This window comes from Amblyomma maculatum, chromosome 1 (assembly GCF_055883805.1).
Source record: "Amblyomma maculatum isolate TAMU_Amacu chromosome 1, ASM5588380v1, whole genome shotgun sequence".
Taxonomy (NCBI): Eukaryota; Metazoa; Arthropoda; class Arachnida; order Ixodida; family Ixodidae; genus Amblyomma; species Amblyomma maculatum.
The window spans coordinates 316,150,399-316,168,759 of NC_139344.1; the positions used below are offsets into that span (position 1 = coordinate 316,150,399).

The window sequence follows — 18,361 nt, forward strand, 5'->3', positions numbered from 1 at the left end:
TTGGGTGGCTTTGAGCACGAGAACTTTGGTGCTGCAAGAAGCATTGTCCACAAAGAAACATCAGGATTATGAGCTTTCATCTTGTGATGAAATTTTAACAGCGAGGAGTTAAAAATGTTGGATGTCATTCATGCATTTTGGTTAGTTTCGTAGGTGACACTAATCTGATGCCAGTGGCTGAAACAATGGGGTCGTTTTGATCTTCCAATGATAGGGAAGCACTCCTTCTCAGTTTCTGACATATACAACAAAAAAGATGCTGATATGGAACAGAATTTAGCTGATGGAATCGGAAGGGCGTCATGTACGAGTTGGTATGCTTCAGCTGCATTGCATGAGCACACCTGGGTTGTGTCTCTTCTAAATAGTGAAGATTTTACTCCAGGAACCTGAAAAAGTGGTCCTTAGTAACCGAGTGTCTCTTGTAACCATGTCTCTTGTATGCAATGTTGTTAACATGGCAGACATAGGAAAACCAACCAAACCAAACCATTTTTTAAATGTCGTTCTTATAACCTAGTGTCTCTTGTAACAGTGTCTCTTATAAAGAGATTTAACTGTATCCGCTAGAACAGTCTGCTGCTATAAGCAGTTGCTCTGTGGTTACACCCAAAACAAAAAGGGGAAAAGGAAAGAAGCTGGTTGAGGCATATGGGGATTGAGGGGCTCAGTGAACCCAAAAAACACCCGGAGGGAGCTAAATGGTGTTCAGAATACCCGATTCCAAGTATGAGGCATCCCAATATTCCAAGACCCCTGCAAGAATTAAACCGTGCCACACACTGTCAACACATGCTCAGCAGGGCTCCTCTTCTTGCCCTCATCCTCTTTATTAATGTTCAGAGGATGAATCTGCTGAGTCATCCAACATGGAGGAAGAAGAAAGTGAGGCTGGCGACACGGAGCCAGACACGGAGGAGCTGGCTCTGCTGGACGAGCAGCTAGAGCGGCGAGGAGGGCCCTCAAGCAGTGGTGGGGGACCTGGGGGCCTTGGGGGCTCACGTCCTGGAAGCCTGGCCCCCCAGCACCTGCAGTGGGCCTTACGCCAACGGGACCCAGCTGGTCGTTCACATGTCTCGTCTTCTGGTGAGTCCTCTTCTATGTCTACTTCTGTTTTCACAGACAAATGTGTAGGAACCTAAGGCCTGGGATTGTGCTGGAAAGTGGGTCACAATTTGACAACAGAAATTATGCTGAACTTATTTAGGACTACAGTTTTTGTTAGGCTTATCCTATGGGTGTGCGAATATTGCACTTTTCGAATGCAAATATAGTCGCGGATCGATTTTTCGGGCATTCAAGGTGCTTAAAATCATCTGGAAAACCAAGCAGTCCGCAAAAATAAATTTATAGCGGTTTGAAAAACTGGTCAGTCTGTTTCTGTGGAAAAACCGTGCAGCGGTTGGAGCGGCATGATGTTGAAAGAGGCGGCAGACAATGGCAAATTGCTGCTCCCGCGTGACTCAACACCGGCCCTCTTTTGTAGTGAGAGCTGCATTGGCCACAGTCTTGCCATTTCGCTGTGCCTAGTGTCTGTTTGTGGCTATCCGAAGAGTGAAGAAAGAACAAGAAGTTGTGGGAGGCGGCAGCTGGCAGCTGACAAGGCCGAGCACTATCTAGACATAGGGCTTGGTGACATTCCGTTTGGCAGCAGCCAACTCAGGCTTCTCCTTTCATATGGGAGGGTGATACCACAAACAGCCTGCAAAAACCCTTGCATTCACATTGCATTCACTAGGCCACAGAAGCACATTCTTACGGCTCGGTTTAAAATTTTAGAAGGTACTTTGGACCAATAAAGTGTGATGAGGCAAAATCCATTGTACAGTCGCCGACTGATTTTTCGGACTCCAAAAATTCGGACATACTCGATTATTCGGACTGCTTTGCAGCACCATCACCCTTCCCATAGGCCGTAATGCATAACAAATACCGAAATTTCGGACACTTCGCAAACTCTCATTTGATTTTTCGGACCCTACTGGAGCCAACTCGATCGACAGCAGCTACCCACACCGACGCCGACAGAAGCATGAAGCGCCATTTCTGTTTTGGAATGAGCCTCCTTACTGCCCCACGAGGTGGTGGTAGGGGCAGAGTCCGCTCATCATCATCGTTTTTGTGTGTTCCGGCACAATGGCTAGTTTCGATCTCGCCCATCCAAATCCAGGTCAAATCCAGTAGCCGCTGGCCGGTCGTCTCTTCTTTCTTTGTGACGGCGTGCGGTGCAATTATAGTGTGCAGTGTTCATTTTACTTGTGTTGCTTGTGTGTTGTGTACGCCTAGCAGTGAGACCAACGAAGCACACAGGTATGGCGCCAACATCGGGGCAGTCAGCGCCGGGGAATTCAGCTAAGAAGCGCTGCAAATATGCAACGATGACAATGGCGAAGATCGCCATGATCCATCAAGTGCAGAATAGCCGCCTGCAGAGCGAAGTTGCTCGGGAGTTCGGCATCTTGAAGCAAACTGTGTCGGACTATATGAAAAACAAAATGAAGATTTTGAACGAATCATTGAAGTCTTCTTCAGTGCTGAAAAGAAAAAAATTTCAGAGAGGGCAGCCACCCGAAGCTTGAAGAAGCACTCCACATGTGGCTGTGTGCGACAGTTGCAAAGAGGATCCCAGTGTCGGGCGATCTTCTGAAACAAAAGGCGGAGGCCCTCGCACTGCGAATGAACATTGAAGGCTTTAAGTTTAGGGGATGTAAACTGGGGATGTAAACTGGGGATGGGGATGTAAACTGACCTCCTCCAATCCTGTGGCCACTGGAGGGTTGTCCAAATTTGCAGACATAATGTATACAGAACGTTAACAGCGTCATGGTTGAGGTTGAGGGGGAGTAATGCCGCGAACTGTTCAAATCTTTATTTGCTCCTGTTCGACAGCCGCCGGCATGCGGCCTTATCATTGTTATTCTGGCGCGTTTATCAATTCTGTATCCAGTGTTTGTTCATGCTCGTTGTCGCGGTACGACACCTTATCATTTTCTTTGTCGCGAACGATGCGCCGAGATCTGTCTCGAAGATTCCGATCGCTGGCATATGTTTCTACAATGTCCCAGGTTGTGCTACTAGCAGTTTGCGATGTTATCTAGATTGTTCTGAGCAGCATTTAAGTTGAGCGTTGACGAGTGCGACAGGCATTCTTTGTGTGACGATTGACGAGCACGTTTGTTGCTATCGCCGCCGCCGAGTTGCTTAGTTCTTTTGCGGGCGCAAGTCAGTCCAATAAAAAGTCTTCAGTGCAGTCACAGACTCTTCACTTGTGTCATCGACCTTGTCACCACCACGTGACAATACAGTTTATACGGTAGGCGAGCACCGTAACAACTGCAACGACAGGTCCTGGTAATTTGATCCCCATTAATTTGGCTATTTGGATAAATCAATCTGTTGTTGGATTCGTGCATTTCTGCACTAACGATGTCTTACTATCCATTATCTTTTTAGTTCCAGCCCTATACACCATGCGCAACGCTTATAGGGGCGCCACTGAAAGCTGCGTAGCGGCAGCCGTTGGAACCCGAGGCGGGCCTCATGCGGCAAGCAGTGGCCGTGGTGCATGCATGTGATCTGCCGTTTGTGCGCGTCTCGCGGGCACTTCCTCGGTGACAGTGTGCACAAGGGGATCGCACTTTATAATAGTGGACATATGTTCGATATCACAGCCATCTGGAACTACATCGCCTCCATATGCAGTCAAGTGTCTGCTGCAGACGAGCGTCAACAAGGTTGTGTACGAAATGGAGCTCATTTTGAGTATCCCGCTTTTATTGCAACGCCACGCTAATTCGTTCATTCCTTGACCTATGAAAAAATGTTCTTTCTTTGCTTAATGGTACATGCTTGCTTCGTTTACATGCAATATATTGCTAAAGTAGCTAGGCAGCGTCGTCGAAACTGCGGGCTGTTTCGTACCGGTGCGACCGCAGGCAAAGCTAGCGAGCTTGCAAACCAGCATTCTGAGCATCAGAAAAATAGCGCGTATTGGGCTCCTGTAATAAGAGTTCAGATTTTTCATGCTTGCGCTTTATCACTGCCTGTACGGCATAGATTTCACGTATTCCGTCGTCAAAAAAGCAGAGCGGGTAGATAATTCCGTGGGGGAGTGAGATATCAGCAGAGGCAATATCTGAAAAGCTGCATCATCACAGGTTAGCCAAGAGCATATTAGATGTAAATTTTATACCTATCATCTTCATTTCATTTGTGTCACCCTCGCGCCCAACTGCAGAATTGCAGGGCGCTTTAAACAAGCTCTAGAGCCCTTAGTCTGAATAGCAAGTGCAGCGACATGTTATGTTTTCGTAATCTTGCCAGACAACAGGAACACTGGCTCTGGTCTTCAAAGTAATTGCATGGCAAGTTTCAAAACGCATATTGGCAAATACTTGTTCAATAACCCGCCGCAGTGGCTCAGGCTACTGAAGAGGATAGAGTTATCTGGATCGAAGTCGACCGCGCCGCCCGCTCTTTGATGGAGGCGGAACGCAAAATGCAACCGTGTGCTGTGCGATTTCAATGCAGGCTAAAGATCGTCTGCTGCTGCGTATTTCATCTTCCCGGCTAGCGGACGCGATCAAGTTTAAATAAGAAGTGTTCACGGAAGGTGCAATGACAAGCAGAAAACACTGAAAAATAGTTATGACTCAGCTTTGCCACAAGTCAAATTTAATGCCTTTTCCATCAAATCACACTCGTTCAAAATGATATTTGTTTGCTGCTACACGAGATAATATGACATTCGATGAAAACGACACTGGTACTCATCCGAATGCGATCAACGAGGAAATGTGTTGTGTCGACACCAGAGACTCGGTGAGAAGATACACCCAAAATAAACTACAAAAGTGCCACCTGCATTAAATACCACTCTGCTCCCATAATTTTGCAACTAGTCATCTATGAGAAATATGTCATAGCATCGTAAAAAAAAAAAAATAAAAAATAAAACGAAACTGGCATCCATCACTGCCAGCTAACCCGTAACCATCGCACTCAGCGCGGGCGGAACAGGTCACTCGCTGCCGTGGTTTGTCGGTGCAGAGTCGCCGACACAGCGGATTTCTTTTGCCACCTTCAGAAAAACATGCTCTGTTCATCTTAAATAATATGCGCTTAATTTATCTTTACTGAGGAGCGCTGTTATGTAGCTAGATTTTGGAAGAAGTGATAACAGCAATAAAAGCAAATTTCTGCTTTAGCAGCTGCCGCCGGTGTCACGCAGCTCATCCGATTTTGTGCTCTAGCTCCGCAGCTAAGGCGTTGCCGAAGTTCCACTTTCCGTTTACATGTAAGACAATTTGTGAGACAATTGAACTGATAATAAAGCAGTTTTATGAATGGGAAATTTACTATTTCCAAAGCACTTCCAGCTACGGCTTTTATGCAAAACCGTTTAGGCCTAGCGACGACTAGGGCCTAGCACACGGTCAGAGTGCCGTCGTCGGCCGCCTTCACGAGCAGCGTCGTTACGGTAAGCTCGCAGCATCCGATGCAGCAAGCGTTACGAATTTGCGGTATTTTTTCTTGATGAGGCTAAGCTCGAGCATTTTTCGACGGGCCTTAATACGCCAAGGGAACGATTTGGCGAAAACGTACGGGAGTCAACGGGCTGTAGTATGCTGTGCCGTAGGGCGATAATCAAAGGTTCTATTAAATCGCCGTCGGACAGTACACTAGATACTGTCTATTGTACGTGTTGCTCTTGACACTTGCTTTAGGGTGGAAAGTGTACGTTGTTGAAACTCGTACGCGTTTCGCAATCGAGCGCAGACGTGCGCACCTTCCGTACCCTTTCGTAAACAAATGCCGCCGACACAGCCGCTAATTTCTTAATTGACAATCCTAATCGAAAAGTTGGTTACAAGGTATGCAAGACATCAATGTCAATTTAAAGGCTGCTTTCGCTTACAGCGCCTTCATCTTCGCAACATATTGAAGGCACTCCAATATTTGCATATCAATCACAGTTACCATAATGACATTAACCTGAACAAATGTCATTCAGTGCGATTGCTTGCTTTCTGCATCGAACAGCCGCGATTCACGGCCCCCGCCGTTGTCGTGAAGCATCACTGAAATGTATACAAACGTGCTCCTAGCAAGGTTTTATGCGTGTTTAGAAAACCAACTACGCAGTAATTCTTCCTGGACATTGCTAAATGTTGACACCGGCGTTATATCTGTTAAACCGCGACCAACGAGGAAAACACAACGCGCGCGCTTTGACGCTGACGCGAACAGCGCCCGACCGAGCCAGCCTACGCTTTGCTGCTTTGGCGACAGGCGGCGTTGTCGGCGTTTTGCGCATTGCATATTGATAACTAAATTTTCACCTGGCAAATGTGCTTTGTTAATTGCTCGTGCTTAGATTGTATAGAGAGATATTCGAGCCGCTTTGTGTTAACATTGTGAGTGGCGTGTGCAACCCATCCTTACGGTGAGCCTTTGCCTGGGAAGGGTCAGTGTCCTTGGCAGGGACGGGCGGCCTGGTGTACATCGACCCAGGCTCCTTGCGGCGGTCGGCAGCCGTGGCTGCAGCTGCAGCTGGTGGCTCGGGGTCCGGCTCGTCTGTGACTGCTGCCGCTGCGCTGGCTCCAGAGCTGAGCCCAGGCACAACAGCTGTAGGCTTGGCACGGGCCTTTGGCGCAGTCTTGAGGCAGACTGCAGACTTGCTGGGCACGTTGCAGGACAGCCAGGGATCACCTGGCCTGGGTCTCCCCAAGATGCTGGAAGTCTCTTACCAGGAGTCCGTCAACATGCAGGTGAGGTTGTTGAGGTGCTGGCCTTGGTTGCAATCAAATTGAGGCAAAAGTCAGTGCAAGAATTATTGTTTATTCGCAGTTAGTCTAAATGAAGGGGGGGGGGACCATGATCTTTGTGGTTTCACCTGAAAGAAATTGTGGCACTATCTGTAGCTAAAACAGTTTTATACAGTTTTGTACAGAAAGTTAACTGCTGAGCCTTACTGCGCCAAATGTAAGATTGTGCTGAATAGTGTTACAAAATCAAGTTCTTGGCCATTTTTGCTCGACACCTAACATGAGAAATAACTGAAGTTACTGACATTCTAGTGGAAATCAAGAAGAAGAAATGGGCATGGGCAGGACATGTAGTATGAAGAAAGGATAACTGATGGTCGCTTAGGGTAACAAACTGGATTCCAAGGGAAGGAAAGCGTAGCAGGGTGTGGCTGAAAGTTAGGTGGGCGGATGAGGTTAAGAATTTAGCAGGGGTGAAGCGGATTCAGCTAGCTCAGAACCGGGTTAATTGGAGAAATATGGGTGACTCCTTCGCCCTGCAGTGGGTATAGTCAGGCTGATGATGATGTGGTGCCAGCTTCCTGTGCCAGATAGTCATGGAAAAACCTTTGCAAGCACAAAACCCTAACATGAGCTGGAGCTGCCGCATGCTCGCTACAGTCGCCGACTGTCTATTCGGACTCCATGAGGCCACCAAAAGTCGGAATAAACAAGGGTCTGAAAAGGTCATCTGTTGACATGTTTTATGTATAAAAACTGTTTCATGACCACTTTTGAGTTCAATATCAAACCTCGATATAACAAACACGCATATTACGAATGATTGAATTTATCGAACTCTTCGGAAATTATTTTGTCAAACACGTGTATTTTTAACTTCCCGTAGTGAACGCGGTTCGGCATAAAACGGATATTATGAAGTTCGCGACGCCAAGCACTACCTCACTTTAATAGCAGGAGGCAGGCTTCGTTGCACTACATGTGTTTGTGCGGCGCAGCAAACGTTCAGGACTACCTCGCAGGCGCTGACAGCGCCACCTATGCCATGACGGCATTGGGAGTTAACAACCGAAGAAATCTATGGCCTCTGAGATTACCCCCGCGCGCCTGTTTGTGCACGCGAAGGTGATCTCGGAGGCCATAAGAAATCGTTCACATCTCACAATCGCTGACAGTGCTACTTCAGCAGCGGCGTCAGCGGCGCGATCGAAGGTTGCTTTTGCCTTTTTGGTTTTTGCGTCTTTCGCGTTTTTAGTGTTAGCAGCGGCGTCACGGCGTGGCCGTCGTAACGTTCGGCGTAGGCTGCTTCGGTCGTCGTGTTGAATGTGGTGCGCGGGTGTGCATAGTGCTGTGATGGCGGTGAAGGTGAAAAAAAGAGCAGCTCTGACATTAAAGGGAAGCTGCACCGGTTTTAGAATTTGATGCGCTTCAGAGGGTCGAATCTGCAGGGTTTTTATGTTAAGTATACGAAATATTTTGGCTTTAGCTTTTGAAATAGTGACGTAATCATCGATTAAAGTTGCTACCCCGTTCAGGCTTCTCCGCAGTGCACAGCGCTGGAAGGGGGATGTCAGTAGCAGACGACAGGAGTACGACAGGCGGTAGTGACGTCAAGGACGGCGTCTACCTCTCTTCCGCTTCTATTGCCCGAGCAGGCCATGCATCACCTGTCGCTTGCAGGCTACGCAGTGCAACCTTTTTCTTGTCTCGCGCTTGTTTTCTTCTTGCGAACGTTACCGCAAGCTTTTTCAGTGCATCATGCACCGTTCTTCACGAAAAGAACGACCACGCCGTGGTTCTGCGCAGCCTATGGCTGCACGAACACTGGCGGCCGAGAGGATGCCGCGTTTCATAAATTCCCAAAGGAGCGCAAGCTATCAGCGCAGTGGGTTGCCGCGGTCAAGAGGAAGGATTTCAAGCCTACAAAATCGTCGGTGATCTGCTCAGATCATTTTCGCGACAGTGACTATCACCAAAGCTTGTCGTTGATGCGATCTTTTGGGATACCGATCAAATCTGCGCGATTGAAAACCGGTGCTGTGCCTTCTGTCTTCGCACACAAGAGCACCTCTCCGCCGCCAAGAGCTGCTTTCGCAAAAAGAAGAAAACTCGCTATCACTCTGCTCAGCTTGGAGTTTGCAAGTCAAACCTTGCAAGTCAAACCTTAAAGTCAAACCATACTTGTCCTTTTCAGTACACCCACTACTGATGCTATTGTGAATGGTAAAATTTGACCACACCTCAAACGTATGGCAATAAAACAAGAACAGCTCTGGGGGCTGACAATGACTATATTTCAATGTTTCGTCAAGTCCTTTGCTTCTCTCATACTATTGTAACTGTCTTCCCACGGCCCTTTTCACAATGTGATGCAGTAGCAGTGGTGCCTATTTGCAAATGGTCCTTTTGCATTTTGAGGATACATGAGGAACGAGATAGATCAGCATACTTGAACCACGGAGGAAGCATGAGGATGTAAGAGAGGGAAATATACTGAAGTGCTAGAACAGCATTATGCCATTACAGATAAGGTCGGAAAAATCAGTGATGGAGAAAGCAATACAGTCGAACCCGGATGATTCAAATTTTGGATATATCGAACTCGCAGAATATCTCCTTGAAACTCGCCCCGCCGTGGTGGTGCAGTGGTAAGGCGCCCGACTACTGTCTATGGTTCAAGCCCGACCACGGCGGCTGCGTTTCGATGGAGGCGAAGCGAAGTGGCGTCCGTGTGCTGTGCAATGTCAGCCACATTAAAGATCCCCAGGTGGTCGAAATTACTTCGTAGCTCTCCACCTACGGCTCCCCTTTCTCTCTTTCCACTTTCACTGATACTGCGCCTTTCCCTTCCTGTGAACCAATTATCCCCTTGAAAAAATCCTATGTAAAAGTATAGGAAAGCTGCGTCGTACAGTCGAACCCGGATAATTTGAAATTTGGTTATATCGAACTCACAGAATGTCCCCTTGAAAATCCCATGTGGCGTCCGTGTGCTGTGCAATGTCAGCCACATTAAAGATCCCCAGGTGGTCGAAATTACTCCGTAGCTCTCCACCTACGGCTCCCCTTTCTCTCTTTCCACTTTCACTGACACTGCGCCTTTCCCTTCCTGTGAACCAATTATCCCCTTGAAAAAATCCTATGTAAAAGTATAGGAAAGCTGCGTCGTACAGTCGAACCCGGATAATTTGAAATTTGGTTATATCGAACTCACGGAATGTCCCCTTGAAAATCCCATGTAAAGTAAAGGAAAGCTGCGTCGTATATCGAACTCAGTTTCACCAGTCATTCGATATATGTCAAACTCCGAACCACGCATTGGACGGTGGGCCTTCCCCAAAGACGATCGGGTCACCCTCGGCCGTTTGCCGTGTGATGTTTTCAAGCCATGCGCGGAAGGCATGAGAGGGCACAGTTTGGTGACGGCTGGTCTAGGGCAGCGTCGCTCCCTTTTCTCGAAGGCGCGCTCATCTGTGGTGATCGTTTGCCGCCAGCACGTGACGTTTGCAAATCATGCGTGAAGAAACGAGAGGGAACCAATGCAGCCGTGGTGTTCGGGAGAGGGGAAAAACGCGATAGAGCGAAGTGCAAGGGTGTGTCCACTCTTTTGCTGAGCTTATCTCTCCCTTCCTCTCTCTTTCCCGGTCTTCGTTCGCAGCAGCATGCACTACGCATGCGCGGACAAGCCAGCTCAGCCCGTGGCAGTCGCTTCTCCAGTGTGTGTTGTGAACTGATAGTATCTTTGATAAATAAATAAATAAATAAAACGCTCTGCGCGTGGCGGCTGGCGTGTGATGAGCGTCTCGTGTCGTCGTGCTGAACGCGCGTAAGCTACGGCGGACGTTAAAAAGCGGCAGATCTTTTTTCTGTTTTCGTTTTTTTTTTTTTTTTTGCAAGAATCATTTATTCTTGCCGTTGTGCTGAACGTGCGACGTAGCATATGCTATGACGGCTGTGGACATTAAGAAGTGGCAGATTTTTTTTTTTCTTTTTTTGCAAGAGTCAGTCATCCTTGCATCTATGTATCAACGAAAGCATGCGGTCAGCTGCGATCATGATACCTGCTTTTAGCATTGTTCGCTTCAAACGGCATTTGCAGCTATCACGCTTGCCAATGATTTTGTAACAGTGGACTACACCCGCCCCAAGCTCAGTGCGATAAATCGAACCAGGCTTTTGCAATCAAGCCATCACACGGACACTCTTCCAAGTTCGCTCTCTGCCATCGCAGGATCTATGAAAAGTATAGTCATAAGATAAACACACAGTGACGTTATCGCTGCGCAGCATCTTGGCGCGCAGCCAGTAAATGAGCTGTGGATGCAATGGTCAAAACAATGGGACATGCCACCGAAGTTTTTTTTTTTTTTCTTTTTCAAATTCTCGGGGGCAAAAGTAGGGAGTGGGTTCAATATGCGAGTGGGTTGACTACTTGACAAATACAGTATCATTTTTCACGATCGCAAGTGGCATCTCGAGCCGATTTTTGTATTATTGATATATCGAACTACTTCACGATCCCCTTCGAGTTCGACATATCCGGGCTCGACTGTAATAGAATATTATTGCTACAGGCTTATCTGGACTACCACCTGAAGCCCACGTGGGACTGGCTGGTGGCTGTCATGGATTCTACCGAAGCCCAGCTTCGATTCGGCTGTGCCTTGAGCAACCACTCGGACCCTAGTGGCACCCTGGCCATTCCGAGAACACGGAGGGGCCTTTTTGAGGACCGCATGGCTGCGTCTGGGAGCCTGGAAAATCGCCGGAGGAACCGTCTCACTGCCTATGGTAGGGAATGCAGCACTTGGAAGGCTAGTAAGGGGGGGACACCCCTCTTAGAGCTATTTCTTTTTCTTGATAGATCTATATGAAACGTTTCTGGAGAAAAAAACAGGCAGTTTTCAAAATAGTACGTAATCACTGTTTGAAGCATACAGGTAATTTAAGGGGGGACACGGGTCTTGCGGACCAAAAAATCGCGAAAAAATCACTTTTTAGAAAATGTGATTTTCGAAATCAGTAGCTCTTTATCTACCTATCTGCTAAGTTTTTCATCTCTAGGGTCGGTATTTTAGTCACAATGCCAATTTATATAATCGATGTCGCCCAAATTTGGGCCGAAAACGACCCCCGAAACAACCATTTTCCGCGAGGCGTAGCTCCCATTTTGTGCGCGGCACGGTAGCCATCTTCGTCTCATTCGAAAGAGCCGCCTTTCGTCTTCAAATTGCCGCCTCTGCTGTTTACATTCGCCCATTGGCCGCATAAAAAATAGCAAAAAAGAAAACGTGGCATTTGCAATCCCATTGGCTTTCGGGGTGCACGTGACGATAAGGCGTCCCCGCATTGGTGGAGCTGGCTGACGGCGTCTGCTCGGCGTGCCCGAGCCGCGGGGAGACGGCGGAGACGTGACGCCGGCCGCGCTTGGTTCCGAACCGCGAGGTGCGTTCATGGCAAGAATTTGTCAAAAAAGTGAAAAAAAATAGTTGAATAATCATCTCAAGTGATGCCCTGCCCCGGCTGTGCGCGCTCAGGCCGATGGAAATCGTGCGCCGAACGATCGTGTGTACGAGCCTGAAGTAGGCCTAGCGTGTTCCCCAGCACGGGGGACTGCTACTGCCAGCGGTCGCACCCGCCGCGACAGTGATAACGCTGGCCGCAGATGAGCAGAAAGATAAGCTCAAAACAGGAAAAGCTTGAACTCGCGCCAACTCCAGCAACGAAGCGGTAGACGGATTGTGTTCGTAACGATGACGGCAGCGCGGCGGACAGTCTGCTTGGCGATGCGGAGTTCACGATCGTCAGATCTAAACAGTTTGCCGAGATTGGCGAAGCGTAAAACATACGGCGGCGGTATTGGCATTTAAAAAGTGAACGAGGATAAGGAATCGCCGTCAAACTTATTCTCCAATGCGTAAACTGCGGGACACGTCGTCTTCGTAGAGCTCGCCGCGCGTTTGCGCCGATCGGACCTCGTTCATAGTCCTTTGGGAATTCACTTGCTTCCAGTGCAATGCAGAGCACTGGGAAGCAGCAAACAGCTCCAAATTACATTTCTTTTCCACAATAAACGTTCCTCACCGCGGTCTTGATGCGAGGACGTAACGACGTACGTTAAAAAAAAAAAAAAAAAAAACCGAAACGAAAAAGTGACAACTGAATGTGCTGCAACTGCAAATCAAAATGAAAGAGGCGACACTTGGACGTTGGAAAGCAAGCAGACTACATTCCCGGAGGTTTATAGCCATTTTAAATTGTAAACGTGTGCATTGCACCAGTGAATGAGAGCAGAGAGGAAGCGTGCTTCCTCTGCAGCTCTTCAGACTGCAGCAAAACGAAAGCAGAAAGGCAAACCCAATGCAGATTACTGTCCACGAGCCTTCTAGGCCACAGTGGCCTGCATTTCTACAGTTTTTGTTTGATTAAATTAGTGTTTGACATTGCAATTCGTTTTTTCCATTTTTCTCAAAATGAAAATTTTGCCTACCCTTCTATTTTGCGGGTGGCATTGTGGCTCTCCTACTCGTTAGATTGTAATGATTTTTATTTTTACTGGCTCGTGAGTGTTAAAGGAACACAATAAAGCTATTATACAAGGTCTCAACTGCATGAAAAATTTTTAAACATATAAAGATGTAGAAAGGGGGTGGTTGCACTTGTGAAGCTGAAACTTAAAACTTCCATAACTTTGGCTTGTAGTAAGGCAGGAGCACAAAACTTGTTTTATTGTGTTCCTTAGACATTCAGGGACAGATCCATGTGCATTTTAGCAATTTCCCTTCAGTAGATATTTTTACAAGCTTCCCGCAAGTCTGGAACAGCAAAGTTGCTGTAACTACTCAGCAAATTTATGTAGAAGAAAACTAACAACATATTTGAAACCAGCACAAGAATTTACATAAACCCTGCAAATTTCATACTGACAGGACAAATATTAAGAAAATTTTGCTCAAGACCCATGTCCCCCCCTTAAGTAAGAACAAAAGCCACAGCAAAGCTCAGCACATAGAAATGATCTAGAATTCCCACGGAATGCAATAAGACATAAATGAACGTCTTAGGCTCATTTGTGCAGAAGTTACAGCATGTTAAACATTACCAGGAAAAAAACTCAATATGGAGGCTTGGACAAATTGTCTTGTTTTAAAATTTTACTAAATTGTGATTGGTCTTGTCTTAGTCTTTATGCTCACAACGAAAGTTTCTAACAAAAAAAGAACTATGAAGCTAGCCAATCTAGAACTCGAAATATTTTCCCTGCACTACTGCAAATGGGTCAAAACTGGATTTGAGAAAATGTGAAAAACATGTCAAATCATTTTTATGCACACGGATTAACTTCAGACTCATAGATATGCACCAGGGGCATAATCATGACGCATTGCATCTCTTTGCCGCCTTTTGGCTATCTTGGTGATGCCAAGTTTTGACTCGCTTTTTTGTGGAGCTGGAGCTGCGGTGCAAGTCTTTCTCTTTAGCTCTTTTTGAGGCTGTGCTGCTGGTGTTCATGTCCAGCACATCCAAGATTGCGGTTGTGGTGTATTTGTTGCCAGTGTTGAATCGGAGCACTGCTCTAGCAACAGCTGCAAACAGTGAAGAATGCTTTTCCTTGGACACAAGGCTCCAGATCACTGAGTGCAAGCTTTCATTGGAGTTTTGTGTTTTGCACCATTGGCATCTCTGAAGCTGGTTCTTCTCAGCCAGGCGTTCATGGATTATCAGTAGAGCTTCTCCAACATTCGTAGGCAAGTTGTACTGGTGCTTAGGCTGAGGCTTATCTTTTGAATTTGCAGCATTGTGGCGCAACCAAGAACTCTCACCAGTCGGACAGAGGTTGTTATTTGGGCAGCTATCAGTTGACGTTATATGATAGTATGTTGCCATCACTGCCTGTTGCATGGCATCTACATCATTATCATATGACTTCAAGGCACAGCCATAGTATGGGCTGAGGCAGGTGATGAGCTCCACAGTCAATCTGCCTTTTCCGCCAAGGCCTTGTTTTTCGTCTACCTTGTGTTTTTGAACTAAATTGCGGAGTGCTGTCCCCATTCTTTTCTGAATGTGATAGATGCAGTCCTCCTTCTCCACCTCAACATAGCCATAAACTTTTGCTTCCTGTGTAGCATTGAATGTGTGGTTATTGCAGTCACTCAGAATGGTCGTGTAGCACGTGTTATGCCGTTGGAGTGACCTTTCGAAGATAATCGGCCCAGCTTCAATTTCCATTTGTCCAGCTTTAAATTCACTGTTTTTCTGGCACTGGTGGTTGTCTTTCCACTGCACATAGCCCTCACTGTCAGGTTTCGGACCATTTTTGCATGCGAAGCAAAAGTTCGACAGAACGTATCGGCCCGAAAGAGTCGTGTAACATATTTTGAGATGACAGCACAGCATTATTTGTCAGCAATAATTGTCCTGTTGCCACTAGTAGCACCTTAGGCTTTGTCAGATATCTGCTCAAAATCAAGTGCCTCATTGCTTGGCTGGTCATTTAAAAATCAGCTGCTTACCGATTTTTCGGACTCAGCAAGACATAAAAAATAGTTTGAATATCGCATTTACTCGCATAATGAACTCACTTTAAGTTTCGTCCCATGCAGTCCCGCAAACAGCTGCGCTGTAACTTTCCCACTTCACTCGATCTGCCTTTTGTAATGGCAACAGAAGCAGCAGCCGCGTGGCGCCTCCTCGCCCTAGCGCTCTTTTCCTATAATGCCCTCTCCCTCCCCACCTTGGCCGCCTCCCACCAATACGATACTTTAAGGAGGCACTGGCAACCGGGGGTGCGCAGAGACATCCATTTCAAGCAATACTGAAGTATGGCGTAGCCCTAGCCCTACTTTTTTCTGGCAGCCATTACCGCTCCAGTACAACGTTTGCAGTGGCTCTTATTTGCTCATTTTTTGTGTATTGCGTTTCGCTATGGTCCGCAATGTCAGTTACATGGCTGGCTTCAAGTTACAGGCTGTGGAGTAAGCAATTGAGCACATGAATCGTGCAGCCGGTAGGCATTTCGCAATAGACGAAGTCCGCGTCCGTTACTGACGGTAGCAGCACGTCTGAATACTTATACTCTGAAAAATCGATCGGCTATTGTAATCACACTCTTGGTCAACTCAACTGCTTCTGTTGCATTAGTAGGATAATGGGTTTATGGATGGGTAAGGATGTTAAACGTATGATGAATTCTAAACAGCATTCCAGAGCACTCTCCAAATTTGCGAGGGAACAAGATGTCTAAGGAGTCTAGGGACTGAGCTTGTCACAGTCCAATCAAGACTGAGGATTTCAATCCAAAGCACCCTTTGAAACAGTTCTTTGGCTTTGTGGAGCAAGGAAACTTTCTCCAGGTCGTTGCTTGGAAATTGCCATTGTTTTTTTTTAAAATCCCTGTTATCTTGAGCCTTTCAAACCCTTCTGCTTCAGGTTCTGAAGGGGTGTCAGCAAGGAGGGACTTCCTGTCCTATGCGCTCTCACTTATGCGTGCCCACAACAATGAGCACTTCGACTCGCTGCCGGTGATGGACGTTGCTTCACTCAAGCATGTGGCGTATGTCTTCGATGCACTCATCTATTTCATGCGGTCAGGGGCGGATGACTCTGAGACACTGCGTGATGGTTTTCTGCTTCTTGACCCCTGGTATGCTGAGGTGAGCTGTTTGCATGTTGTTTCAGTTTCATTCACTGCTCATTTACGGCTAAGTGCATCTATATTCGCTTTGCTTGATTAGATATAACTAAAGCTGTTCTTAGATGTGAGCACTGGCATGCTGTCGTGTTTGTTGTCTTTGTTTGCTCTGGTTTATGTTCATGTGCGTGCATACACTATAACATGCACCAGTGAACCTACCGTATTTGTGGCAATGTATTTTTTTTTTTAACTTTTACTGGTGTCGCTAAGACCTAGTTAAATTGTGGGGATTGTGTAACTCAAACTACCTAATTTAAGTATAATTAAAGGGGAGCAAGTGCCTTGAAAACTAGTATTTGTCAACATATCTTGTTTAGTCTTAGTATGCAGCTGCAGCATAGAATGCGTATTTCAAGTACAGTAAACCCTCATTAACTTTAAGTTGTAAAATCCGGGAAAACTTTCGAGATAAGCGGAGTTTCGAGTTAAGCAAAATGCCGAAATTTCTGGCAACAACCTCTGGCGATTCGTCGCGCGCCGCCGCTGCCAACACCTGTCGTTGCCGCTGGTGCACACGCACACCGCACGGAGCTATGGGACTCTGTGACAGAGGCACGTTTTCAGCGTTGCTTTGTTACCGCCCCATCGTCGTTCAGTCACGGAGAGTACAGTTACACTATATCCCGTTTCTAACACTATACAGCTTGAGATACAACAACACTGATGAAATTTTTTATGCATTGCGTTAAAAAAAAATAAATAAATAAAAACGGTCTCGGCGCAGCGGTGTGCTGCTACAGATGCATACTTGCATTGCAAGCAGTGGCTTTTTCCTACTCCTTTTGAAAATTAACAATATCTAGCCACTGTAGCCTTTTTATTTTCCTTTACTACCCTACCGTGTTTTTACTGAATCATCTCGATGTGCTCATATATGCACGGATCAGACGAAGTGAGCGTCTGCAGGTTCTTCGCTCAAACCGGACTAGGAAAACAAACTTCGCTCGCAAAAAAACAAAAAACAAAAAAGGCAAGGAGGGCAATTGAGTAGCCCAAAGACTTCTTCGATTGGCTGCCTCGTGAGCTGCTTCCAGGTGAGAGGCGAGATTTTCTAAAAACCCAGAACTTGATCGCGATAGCGATGAGTGAAAATGCTTTGGCGGCTCTCGGCCTGTCGCGCGCCCATCAACGCTTCACTATGCAAGGGGAGCTTTTGTAATAAATGCACGGCGCTCTACTACTGTTCCCAAGGACGCGGGATCGAATCCCGGCCTCGGCGGCCGCTTTTCGATGGAGGCGAAAAGCAAGGCGCCCGTGTGCTGTGCGATGTCAGTGCACGTTAAAGAACCCCAGGTGGTCGAAAATTTCCAGAGTCCTCCACTACGGCGTCTCTCATAGCCTGAGTCGCTTTGGGACGTTAAACCCCACAAACCAACCAGCCAACCGCAAAAGAATTCTCTGGAAAAACTGAATTTTATTATTTTGGAAGGCAAACTGGGTAGTGCTTGCCTGCTTCGTGTTGGCATTTGGTCCGACAAAAGCGTCCTCAAGCTGCTGAACACATCGCATAAGCCGTTGGTCGTCGCCGCTGCATTCATCTTTGTTGCAGAACAAGCGTTGCGGACACCACATACACAACAGAAATCGAAGTCAACGCTTCGTGCACATAGTGCGACAAAACAGAACCACACAATAACTAAATCGCTCTTGCTGCTATGCGCGTGCAAGGGGCAGCTGACCGAACCACGCTGAACTGGCTGAACCGACTGCCTGATAAGACCCATCAGTCCCCGCGCGCGCGAGCGGCGCTCATGTGCTTGCTCCCAAGGCGAAATACGGCTGCATCCACGGGGATTTTGTATTCGCTCTTCGAACGTGACTGTGTTCAGCATTTAGTATAGGAACAAAATGCTCACTCGGAGCCCCTATCACCTTTCGGTAATGACCTTTGCCTTCC

At 47.0% G+C, this 18,361-nt stretch overlaps 1 protein-coding gene across 7 annotated transcripts in view; it reads left to right on the top strand.

Annotated features, from left to right (window-relative positions):
* The window catches only part of hyd (E3 ubiquitin-protein ligase hyd), a 264,107-nt gene that overhangs the window by 180,705 nt on the left and 65,041 nt on the right, over positions 1–18,361 (top strand). For all 7 annotated transcript variants that reach the window (XM_084607224.1, XM_084607031.1, XM_084607166.1 and 4 more), the window contains exons 30-33: positions 844–1,086; positions 6,466–6,770; positions 11,342–11,558; positions 16,200–16,423. In XM_084607224.1, the coding sequence (XP_084463350.1) occupies positions 844–1,086; positions 6,466–6,770; positions 11,342–11,558; positions 16,200–16,423 (989 nt within the window). The remainder of the gene's footprint in view (positions 1–843; positions 1,087–6,465; positions 6,771–11,341; positions 11,559–16,199; positions 16,424–18,361) is intronic.